The sequence below is a fragment of the Colletotrichum aenigma genome (genome assembly GCF_013390185.1).
Source record: "Colletotrichum aenigma strain Cg56 chromosome Unknown KSG_Cg56_contig05, whole genome shotgun sequence".
Classification (NCBI taxonomy): domain Eukaryota; kingdom Fungi; phylum Ascomycota; class Sordariomycetes; order Glomerellales; family Glomerellaceae; genus Colletotrichum; species Colletotrichum aenigma.
In genome coordinates this window covers 4,838,239-4,850,085 of record NW_023500911.1, presented here as the reverse complement: position 1 = coordinate 4,850,085, position 11,847 = coordinate 4,838,239, and the positions used below count along the sequence as shown (strand labels likewise).

The 11,847-nt window shown below is 56.7% G+C and overlaps 3 protein-coding genes across 3 annotated transcripts; 2 read left to right on the top strand and 1 right to left on the bottom strand.

The window, feature by feature from the left end:
- Positions 1–224: 224 nt before the first annotated feature.
- rex3-1 (RNA exonuclease 3) lies at positions 225–1,741 on the top strand (the record flags this gene model as incomplete). Its single annotated transcript, XM_037324185.1, has 3 exons — positions 225–453; positions 509–750; positions 800–1,741. The coding sequence occupies 3 exons, from the start codon at positions 225–227 to the stop codon at positions 1,739–1,741; spliced, it is 1,413 nt and encodes a 470-aa protein (XP_037177906.1).
- An 810-nt stretch (positions 1,742–2,551) lies between these two features.
- Positions 2,552–5,090, bottom strand: grrA (SCF E3 ubiquitin ligase complex F-box protein grrA; the record flags this gene model as incomplete). Its single annotated transcript, XM_037324184.1, has 4 exons — positions 2,552–3,342; positions 3,391–3,502; positions 3,551–4,267; positions 4,377–5,090. The coding sequence occupies 4 exons, from the start codon at positions 5,088–5,090 to the stop codon at positions 2,552–2,554; spliced, it is 2,334 nt and encodes a 777-aa protein (XP_037178159.1).
- A 5,270-nt stretch (positions 5,091–10,360) lies between these two features.
- Positions 10,361–11,581, top strand: CGCA056_v008936 (Altered inheritance of mitochondria protein 18; the record flags this gene model as incomplete). The annotated part of the gene is made up of 1 exon (XM_037324183.1): positions 10,361–11,581. The coding sequence occupies one exon, from the start codon at positions 10,361–10,363 to the stop codon at positions 11,579–11,581; it is 1,221 nt and encodes a 406-aa protein (XP_037178161.1).
- Between the last annotated feature and the right edge of the window lie 266 nt (positions 11,582–11,847).

Sequence of the window (11,847 nt, the reverse complement as noted above, 5' to 3'; positions counted from 1 at the left end):
CCTCACCTCACTTCACCTTTTCGCGACTTCCTTCACATCGTGGCAAGCCTTCGCTGCCTACCACCTCGGCAACTCGCATCTTTCCGCCTGCATCTCAAAAAACAACACTCTTTTCGCAATTCACAAACTCCGACTTCATATTCAAAGACCTCACACCTTCACTACATATCTTCTGCCTACCTTGCGCGCACTCATTCAGACTTAGATCACTGCCATACCTCATAATGTCCTTCTTCGTACCGCAGGTGTTGACGCGAGTCGCTGCTCAGGCTCCTGCCCGGAATCCCTACGGCCCTCCCTCGGCAGCCATCGAACCAACCTCAGAGTACATCCAGCAGCTGCGGTCTATGACGCATCACAAAGACCTTCTTGTCAAAAGTGGTTTCATCATCGCTCAGCTGTCTCTGTCAGACGTGGAGGGCAAGAAGCGCTGCCGACGATGTAATGCACGTTGTGAGTCACCTCTGCCCTAACGTCTCGTCGTAGTACGGGAGCTGACCTTTTCCAGGTAACAAGGGGGGAAACAAGTACAAGGGGGACGCCCAAGATGGAAAGAAGGGGAATAGAAATCCTCGTCAGCATAGCGCAGCGTCAAAGCCCAAGCCCAGGTCCATTCCCATCGTCGACTTTGACGACATCCAGGGAGATGCCAAGAAGGACGGGGACGACAGGGACGACGGCAAGGAAGACAAGGACAAGAAGAAACCCATTCTGAAGTGCCGATATCACACTGGCCGCGTTTTCAACATGGTAATTCCCCAGTTCCGCCTTCACTTTGCCCCCTAAACTAACCGCAAAGCACTGGAATTGCTGCCGGACCTTCGCCTCCACCCCCGGCTGCACCTTTGCCCCTGAGCATCTTACGAGGACGTATACCCAAAAAGAGCTCTTCGATCGTCACCAATACCATAGGACACCCCCGTCGACCCTTGTCGACCTCAACCCGGATCCACTCATCTCACTCTCTTTGACAGACGCCTACACGCCCTCGGGCCCACGCCAGTCGCGCCGTGCAGTAGCCATAGACTGCGAGATGGGCGTCGCATTTGATGGAGAATCAGAGCTCATTCGATTGACCCTCGTCGACTACTTCACCGCCGAGATTCTACTGGACAGCCTTGTTTTCCCTGCGGTTGGCATGTCGCACTTCAACACTCGCTACTCTGGCGTTTCCCGCCAGGCTATGGACGAGGCCCGGCGGAAGGGCAAGTGTATCACCGGAGGCGTGGCTGCGGCGCGGCAAGAGGTATGGCGTTGGGTCGGCCCTGAGACGATCGTCGTCGGACACGGCGTGAACAACGATCTTACCTCGCTGCGCTGGATTCATCCCCTCGTCGTCGACTCGATGTTGCTCGCTACGGCAGCCAAGGCCGAGAAGGAGAAGCGAGAGGAGGAGGAGGAAGAGGAGAGAAAAAAGGCCCTAGCTCTCGAGGAAGCTAAGAGCATCCAAGAGACTGAGGTACCTGACGAAGATCTCATCTCTTTTGAGTCAGAGAATGAGAATTCGAAAGGCAAGCAGAAGGGCAAGGAGGACAAGGCGAAAAAGCAAAAGGGCAGCGGCCTTTCGCTCAAGAACCTCACCCAGGACCTTCTGGGTCGGCAAATCCAGGTTGGCAAGATGGGCCACGACAGCCTGGAGGATGCCCTGGCGGCCCGAGACCTGGTGCACTGGTTCGTGACGCAGAAGTGCGAGGAACTGAAGGCCCAGAATCAGAACCCAGCCATCATGGGCTTTTGGTAGGCGACGCGTTGGGAGCGCCGATTTCAACATCTGTTACTATAGACATTTACTTCACACGGTTGAAGGTCAGCGAGACGATAGCGCCTTCGGACGGAGAATGCGTCTCCAATGGGTATGGTCGTATGTAGTCAGTCAATCACTGGCAGCGGGGACATCAGCATTGGGAGTCATGTATACCCCTAAATAAAAGGCCTACAAGCAGACTTGCGGTCTGAACCACCCTACTACATTCTCTATGATCATAACCTCGGGCCGTCATACCATGATGTCGCCGAAAATCGTTCCTGGACCAAAGTAACGTATTCATTGTTATTCGTCAATATTTGATTTCGTCCCCATCGCCACACTTCTGCTCCTCGCGACTCCCTTATGATACCAAACTGGGAAGGCTGGAAGCGCAAGAAAACAAAACCAAGGCCCAATGTCTAACCCCCTACCACCGCCTCCGTGTGACTGATACCACCGAGGGTAAAAAATGCGCATGATGAAAATTTGTGTAAGAGAACCGAAAGAACCAAGGGGGGTTAACCCTGAAGGAAGACACCAGTCAACGCCTCGGGGAGAGATGTAGCCCCAAACCTCTCTCCTCCAAGAAATGCCAAAAAAGTGCTACAAGGACCAAAATAAAAGCCCGACCAAGGGTCAAAAGGCTAATCGACACGTCCCTTGTGCCAGTCTAGTGGTGTGTTCCGTGTTTTCCGCGCGCTCCTGGGTATAATTGCCGTTGCGTATCTCATGCCGTACATGTCAAAACCTCTGCCTTGCAAACTCGAGCTGGCTTCGTCCAAGTCCATATTCGTCAATGACGCTTTAAGAATGCTGCACCGCGCTCGGTGTGGCTGGTTCCGCCAAGTCTGAGTCCGCAGGTCCAAGCATTGACGCTTCCATGGAAATGACACTCGCCGGACGGCTGCGATGCGATGCGGGGCTCAACATCGATGCCTCCATTGACGCAGTGCTGGCACCGAGCGGTGCCGGCCGTCTGTTGGTGTACGCGGGGAAACCTAGGTTCGTTCCCTGGGGCGAGACGGCAGTGGCGGTTGATAAGCTGGGTCCTGCCGTCGCTGTTGGAGACGTCGGCGAGTAGTGACTAGATACGACCAACGGTGGTGGATGATTCGCGGGACCCGCTGTTGTCGGCGAACGAGCCGACCGGGGGAAGCTAGGACTGGTAGGGCTGAACAACAACGGGGCCTGGCCAAGTGGTTGAGCAAACATTGGCACTGCTCCAGTTGGGGGCACATGGGTTGGCGGGGGCGGCGGAGCCTGGCCATCCTGTTGTGCGTCACCGTTGACGAGATTCTGTGCAAGCAGTGGCTGTCCATCAACAGCCATCTCGCTACCGTCGAGACCCTCGAACTCGTCGTCTTCCGCGGCCTCGCCATCATCTCCTTCAGCGTCGCCGTTCACCGTTCCTGCATTTGCAGCAGTGGAAGCATGGGCACCGATGTTACGGCGGACCAAGAAGCCGCCGGAGAATCGCGGGCCAGGAGAATCGCGCAAGCCCTCGTACTCTGCCGAGGTGTTGAGGTATTCACGCAACTTTTGCACGCCGTTGCCGGAGAACACGCAGAAGACGCCGCGCTGGTGGTCGGTGAATTCTAATACAGTTAGCAAATATCCAGTCTGTCGGCATCAGCGGAGCGTACCAGGTGGTGGAGGTCTGCAAAACTCTGCAAACTCTTCCCTGAGGAAGGCAGTAACTCCTGTCAGACTGAGATGCGTGAGGCGCGGGCAGTAGTTGAGCAGCTTGATAATGCTCTATTATTTGTTAGTCAAGTACAATCTTTGGAACCAAGGGTTGCTAACCTTTAAAGTGAGGTTTGTGCAGTAACTCAGATGGACGCGCTCTAAGCTGCTGGCATAGTACTCATCAATGTTGCCGTTGGCATCCCTACGTGCCCGAGGACGGTGGTTTGCGCGAGCGAGGGCGAACACAGACTCGTCAGTGATGTTACTGCATTTGACGAGACCGATTCTCTTGAGCTTGGGCAGCTGGGCCAAGCGCATCACCGAGTCATCTGTCAAAAGTGTACAGCATCCAAGATCAATGTACCGTATACGATTGCATGCCAGGACGAGACGCTTGACGGCTTCGTCTGTGATATGGCCGCAGTGACCCAGGTGCAAGTAGTGCAGGTTTTTGCCGAGCTTCGCAATGGCGTTAACGGCGACATCGGTGATATTGCGGCACTTTGCGAGCACCAGGTTGCGCAACCGAGGGGCGGCCTCGATAATCTTTTGCACAGACTGGTCGGTAAGTCTTGAGCATGAGGTCAAGTCCAAAATGCGGAGGTGGTCATAAGTCTTGTTCTGCGGCAGGGATAGGAATGCACTGTCGTCGATGAGCTCGCAGCCGGCGAGGCGGAGTTCGCGGAGGGACTGCCCATTCGCGATGAGGGCGGTGATAGGGTCATTTCCGATCTGTGAGCACTGGTGGAGGTCGATCTCGAGAATGTTCTTGCAGTGTTCTGCAAAGGCCATAATCGCAACGTCCTGTAGCTGGGCGCATTCGTTGAGTTTCAGCTGGAGCAGGTGTCGTATCAGCAAAAGTCCCAAAATGCGAGGCGGTACCATGGTAGACCAGGCGAGAGCCGGGTCAGGCTTTGGGGAGTCAACGTGGAAGTAAACGTACCCTCTTGATGAACTTGCAACTTTCGGCCAGCACGATCATGCTATCATTCGTGATCTGGGTGCAACCGGAAATATTCAGTCCCTGCAACCTACGGCAGTTATCTGCGATGGCTCTGATGGAGACATCGGAAATGTTTCTGTCCCCAGAAATATCGAGAGCGAGCAACGACGCGCTGCCTTGCACCAGCTGAGTCAAGCCGTTGTCGGTCAACTGTCTGCAGTTGGTGAGCGTGAGTCGCTCGATGCGTTTGCAGACAGACAAAGGGATGACGCTCCCATCGTTAATTCTGTCTGCGAGCGGGCTCGCGGCTAAGTTGAGGCGCTTGATAAAATCGCGATAGGCGAAGAAGGGCGTAGTCATTCCAAGCGTGCTGCAGATGGACATGTGGTTCTTCCAGTTTGTGCAGGCCGGGCGATGCCACAGTAAATCGACGGAGTTCTTTGCCCATCGCTTGCACGTCAGCATGCAGTGGAAGAGATCGCTGGGACCATTAAGCTTGGCGAAGATGGAGATGAGGATCTCGCTGGGCAACCGGTTGACGGCGGGCTGACACGGGTCGTCGTTAACCTGCATGTCTTCGATGTTGGGCACGCCGAGTGACGATTGCGAGTCGTTTCCGGCGATGAAGAAATCCGACTCCTCGTTGTCGGCAGGGGCGGGGGAGTTTGTGGACGAGGAGGAGCGGGAGTCCGGGGTGACTGACTGGGCAGCCATGATTTCTATTGAGGGGGCTGCGGGCCTCATCGTGGGAGAAATGGGCGGCAAAGACGTCGACGGCGGGTAAGGACGAGCGAGCAAAGGGTCGGTCGGCCGATCGAGGGAGTCGCGGGGTTTTCGGGCTTTGGGCAGGTCGGGGAGTCGAGCCCCCGATGAGATAATGGTCGTCGACGAGCGCGTGGATGACGGGGCCGGAGTGAGTGATGTTTGTCGTCGATTTGTCGCGGAACCGTAGGATTTGTCACCAAAAAGGTCGTTTGAGTAGTAAAGGCGGACCAGTCCCACGAGGACGATGGTGGACGCTGACGCTGACGCCTGACCCACGGAAAATGGTAATGGAGAGGCTCCGGACGGTGAGGGACGGACGGGGGATGAGGAGCAAGCAGCAGGAGGAGGAGGAGTAGTCTGCTGGGCCGCGTTGGTTGGGTTAGGTACCTTGACCTCTTGGTGCGGATGACGAGCAGCAAGACGGGGGTTGGAGGTACCTGTGCTTGCTTGGTGCTGCAGCGCTGTGCCGGGCTGAGGGCAACCAGGGCAAATGTATGGTTTTTTGTTGTGTGTGACGGATGTAGCGCCAATTGTGACGAGACGTAGGAGGAGACGAGGCGAGGCGGGTTGGGGTCGACGTACGTCAGGGAGAGACACGGGTGGGTTTAGAGAGGAGACGAAAAGGTAGGTAATCTGGTCTCTGTGTTGCCCAACGTGGATGTGGAGGTTGTGGACGGGCGCTGAACTCAATGTCGGAGGCGTGTCTTTGGGCGGTGGCAGAGGCGGACGACAGAGTCAGGGACAACAGCAGAGCAAGACAAGGTCGACAGAAAGGATAGGCCGGAGAGGAAGATGTCGTTGAGGTGGTGGACGACGATAGAAACAACGGCGGCGGCAACGCTGGGCGACGAAGTAGCATCAGGGAGCCAACAGCGGGCGGCAGCAGTGATTCCTCCAGCAGTCAGATGGCAGTCGAGGCTCTCCAGGGCGATGGACGACTGTGACACGACGGGGACGACGGAGGACGGGGCGAGAGAGGCTAAGGCAGTTAGGTTGGGGGGCCTGCAATGCCTGGTGCCGGTGCGGTGGAGAGAGCGAGGGCAGGAGGTGACACCCCGACACACCCCTGGGCTTGCGCTGGAACTCGACGGGGGCCTTGACTCAAAGGCAGGCGGCGTCTGGAGGGAGACTCGAGCTGTCGCGCGTTCGTGGAGAGTTGGAGATTTGGGGTCGTCGTTGCTTGTTGACTGCGTGGCTCTTTGACAAGAAGCTGTTCGTTTCCCGCAGTCAGTCTTTGAGATGGCAAGTCGAGGGGGAGACGACGCCAGCAATAGCAGCAGCAGCAGCAGCAGCAGCAGCAGCAGCAGCAGCAGCAGCAGCAGCAGCAGCAGCAGCAGCAGCCAAAGGCGGAGTTGGGAATCGATCAGGTACCTTTTGGGCAACGTGAGGAGGCAGCACCTGTGACTCGACGTAGGGCGTGCCGTAAATAGGTGGATAGGTAGTAGGTAGTCGCTGAATGACTTGACTGGTCGGTAGAGTACTTGGGCGCAGGTATCGAGGAAGGTAATAGGTAATAAAGGGTCGTCGCGTGACCAACCTCCCGCTGCCAGTGCTTTTTGCTCTTCGCGGCTTCGCGATGTTGATCTTCAGACTGCAGACGGGAGTCCGAGCAAACAAGCTCGACGGAAGAGCAGCAGTCGCGACGATGTCAAGCAGACGAGGGCAGGCGCAATGCTGGAAATGCAACGATAATGGGGGTCTTTTTGGCTCTTTGGATTGCGATGGATGTCGAGGTACCGTCGATTCGCTGTTGTGGGAGTATTCTGGGTGGTACAAGTACAGACGAGGGGTGCAGCAGGTACTCGACTGTGTTGTACTTGGAGTTGAGAATGACGAAGTATATGCCGGGGAGGAGGATGGGGAAAGTATCGCTGCACATGTTTTTGGAGGGAGAGTACTTGGACTCGCTGCTTCCCGAGTCAAAGACGGCGCTTAAGCAAGTACCTTCCTCCAGGCACTCGCTCTGCACCAATGACAGGGAGAAGCAGGCATCCTTTTACCAGCACCACTACTGTGACCACTGCAAATGTGCAGGTACCTCCCCTCGCCTGACAAGAAAAGGTACATGCTTCAAAGGCAGACAGCAGCCAGGCAGGGACGGTGTTAGAGGCCATAGACGAGACGAGGCTCCTTCAGTCGAAATCCAAGGGAACAGCCAGAGCAGCGTCCCGACTGGACCAGACACAAGAGCCGAAACCAGGCGAGCGAGAGACGAGACGATTTCCCCGGCAGAGAGCGTAGGGCAGTTTTCAGCCTTGTTGAGATGTTCATGCACTGCGCTGGAGGTGATGGTCCTTTTCCCTAGGTCTTTCCTGAGGTACCTGCCGACCGGGACGTTGTCATCATAGAACCTGAGGCTGTTCAGTGGGGTCCTTGGTCTAGAGCCGCCGGCAACCGAAACTTGAGCCTCCTTTCAGCGGGCGACATGTACTTTTACCCACTGTGCCGCCAAAAAGATACTTCACATCACTACATCGAGTTGACAGCGAGACAACGTCACTTTCCTTCAATCTGCACCTCAACATTCCAGCCCAACTCCACCGCCAGAACGAGGCGTTGCTGTACCTGACGCTACCTCTCATCCGGGAAAGGCCACCACCTCTCTAGAATGTTTCGCGAGTCCCTTTCATCAAAGTTACGGGCTGTCCAATATTAGACGTCGGCATGCCACTTTGCAAGGCATGTGAAGTGTAAAAACCAATCGAGATGAGATGCCAAGTTCGAAGGCGAGGCGGCTGAGGGCCAGCGATGACGATGCTGAAGATCTATCCGTCCTGCCTGCTTTGCTGCCACCTCACAAATGGCCTCATAAAAAGAAAGCAGAGAACAGTTCCCGGCCCGTGTCTTACCATCACGACAGGGTCTACCCAGAGACAACACATTGTCCTCCCACGGAATACGGGCCAGTCGAACCTTGTTCGGATCGAGGGACCGTCTAATCATTTCCATCAACAGAGGGAATGAGAAAAAAAGACAAAAGGCATGCTTCGCCCCTCGGAGACGAAGGGTGCGTTTGATACCCGCTCTCCGTCCTCCGACTTGAAGGTGCTTGCTTGCCAAACGCTTGGACGCTTCTCCGTCAACTGCTTCAGGCCAGTCACACACAAACTCGCCTTCATTTGCCCAAAGGCACAGACTCTTGGCGTCTTCCCATTGACAAGTCCGGTGACAATCTCATGATTTCCTTCCTGCCTTACGAGACCGTCGAGACGGGATGTCAGGGCCTCGGATGCTGACTACTATGCGGACCGCCCCAGGACGGGTTAGACAGGGCCAGCAGTTGTGTTTCGTTGTCCCCTTTTCCAAAACCGCATTTCGGGCAGTTCCCTTAGTTTCCTCTCGTATCATCGTTCCAGGGTTGGCCAATTTGCGGCCGATGATGGCTCGCCCTACACCTGATACCGAATTCCATCTATTCATCCTGGGTCATCCATGCTCGACTTTTCTTCACATCCAATGGCACTTTCAGGCGATTCTACAACGCTGGGCGAACTCATCAAACGCCATTTCGAACCGTGATTCATGATTCGACGGACGGCATATCCCACCATGCCAGCTCAGTGTCGGAGGTCGGAGGTCGGAGCTTATGAACAGCGGTTCGCGTCTTCGGTGTGTCGACGAGTCACAGCCTCCCATCCTCGGCGGTGACCCTTGCTTGAATGTTAAAGCAGACGTCGTGTTTTTTCCAAACCCTCCCAGCTTGACGGGCAGGCTGCCACCTCTCCTTACGTAGGTAGATGGTCAGGGAGCCTCCTCCCGGGCTTCCGAGGTCCAACGACACGAGATTACAATACAGACCAGCCGATTGAGTTGGGCAAAAAGAGAAAAAAGCAAAGCAAAGCCTATGTTTAAGAATAGCACACAACCAGGCGCGGGGGTTAAACGTGTGCAGGGTCTGCGGGTGATGACAAGGTTGAGACCCGGCAACGACCACATGACCTGGTCTCACCTCGTTCGTCATTTGGGACGAGCAGCAGCAGACACAGCTTCGTGAGCTCCCAGCATCGGTTGGCCAGCATCGCGAAGGAGCTATCACCAGCATTGAGTATTCGCGTCCTGACTACGCAAGCACCTCACTGCCGGGTCAGCCAACTGCAGGATCGATAAGGTGTATATAGCCCGATGTCAGCATGCAAGACCAGTCGTTGGACGCCCATCACTCAAGTCGACAGCAGCTTCGAGGCGCAGCGTGATGGCATCAGGGATCCTGGACGCCATCACGCGTGGGCGCTTAGACGGTCACATAGTCCTGTGCAGTCGGCATCCTCTGTGGCAACTTCATCTCACCGGCCTAAGCATCACGGACATGCCTGCTCCTCTGTGCTCTCCTCGCCACAAACCGGTTTAAGCAGCTGTCTTCCAGCATCGATGAATTTATCGAGGCCGCTCCCCGTACTCGGCATGCATCATACTAACAATCGCATGATTTACAACTGTTCCGGCCTTCAAATGCATCAAACGCAGCGAGACCGTTAGAGGGGCGCAGATGTCAAGACCGCAGCATCAGCATTGGTGTCGGCATCGAATCCTTGGATCCAACGTTAAGCAGTTCCTCCCGCTTTTCGCCCCAAGCACGGACCACAGTCGAGTGCATACCTGCTAGTACCATGAGAAACCGCATCGAATCAGCAATGCAATTGAGGATGACAGTCTCATAAGCCGTCGCAGCTCTTCTGAATGGTCTCCTCGGTGAGCTCTAAGTTGGGGGCTGTCCAAGGGATCTGAGATCGCATCGAGTACGTACCGCAGCACAGACCATTGCCCAGCGGAGATTCCCGTCCACGTGACGGTTGAGACGTCATTCGGCAGCCCCGCGCCCCTCCGTGCAGCTGCCAATCGGCCCACTCCATTGGCTGACAGGCCCCGAAGCTCCAATTGGCAATTGCCATTTGCATGACCTGGACTAGCATCTGCCGATTACAAGCGTCACGATCAGACTTCCATCCTCCTCCTACTCCTCCTGCCCCCCCGACACTGCGAGCTCACCAGTCTGTGCTGCGCAGGAACAACACGCTCAAAGATCCCACATGACTGGACCATGAGTCGCTCTACCCCGTCGGCACCGAAATCGATCTAACAGCACCCGTCTGCGCCGTCCCGCCCGCCCGAGCCTCCCGTCGACAGATCCATCCGAAGAACCTTGAGGCTGCCATCAGCCCACCCACCACCCACCTACGTCCATCCCCCCTCGACGATACCCTCCCCAATCAACACCCCCAATGTTCCGCCCACGAGTCCTGCGGGCTCTGCCCAGGGGTCGTCTGCAGCCCGTCCGAACAGTAACACCCCGCCGCACCTTCATCCGCCAGCGGTCTTTCGTCCACCAGCCCACCGAAAAGTACAACATCAACCAGCTCAGCGAAGCCCGCACCAGCTACGATCGCGACCGCACATATTTCCTCGCCGCCGGCGCGATCGCAGGCATCATCTCCTTCGTCTACACGGCCAACAAGCTCCGCAAGGCGCTCGCCGCAGAGAAGAAGCGCAAGGCCGCAGGCGCAGGCAGCGACGGGAGCTCTGACGCCAGCGCCGACCACCGCACCGGCTACCAGCTCGACTCGTCGGTGCCGAGCGAGACCTTCACGACCGAGGCGGGAAGCAAGCGCAAGGTCGTCATCCACGACGAAGAGGGCAAGGAGCTCGTGCCCACCGGCAACAAGACCGTCCCCAGCTTCCCCCGCACCATCGAGCTCTCCTCCAAGCACTCCGCCTCCTCCCGCGACCCGGAAGCCGCCGCGCAGGCCCCGATCGCCGCCTCCGTCCAGGACAGCGACGGCGTCGAGTACACCCTCGTCGGCCTCGGCATCCGCACCGTCAGCTTCCTGAGCATCCAGGTCTACATGGTCGGATACTACGTCGCCACGCAGGACGTCGCGAAGCTGCAGCACTACCTTACCAAGAAGATCAATCCGATCGCGACGACGCTGGTGCCCTCTGAGCGCGACACACTGAAGGAGAAGCTGCTGGACCCTGCGGAGGGCGAGGAGACGTGGACGGCCCTGCTGCAGGAGGTCGGATGCCGCAGCGCGTTCCGCATCGTGCCTGTCCGCGACACCGATTTTCCCCATCTGCGCGATGGCTTCGTGAGGGCGATCACCCACAGGTCGGCGGCGGACAAGGAGTCATACGGCGACGAGGCGTTCGGCGAGGCGATGCGAGACTTTAAGAGGCTGTTCAGCCGCGGCAAGGTGCCCAAGTCCAAGGAACTGCTGCTGTGCCGCGACGAGAAGGGCGCGCTCGAGGTCATCTATGACGATGGCAGGAGCTTCGGGCGCCAGAGCTGCGGCAAGGTGCAGGATGAGCGCGTGTCGAGGCTGCTGTGGCTCAACTGGCTGGCCGGCAAGAAGGTGGCCTCGGAGCCGGCGCGGACAAGCATCATCGACGGCGTGATGGAATTTGTCGAGAGGCCTGTCGGCACCGTCGCCGCGCAGGTTGTATAAAACATGTAAAAAGCAACGTAGCGATATAAAGATCCCGACTCGTAGACGACGCATATGAGCTGTGCAGTCACGGAAAAAGGCAAGACGCATGTGTATACAATAGTTTATGATATTCTCTGAAGGTCTAGAGACACTAGGTCCCCCCTCTATCGTGACGGTTCCTCCGCATGATTGGTATCTCTACAGTTCATCCCCCTCACCAAAGCTTTGTTACACAACTCTCGGGCATCTCAGCTACAGCCTGGACGTGGACGACCTTTTGTGCC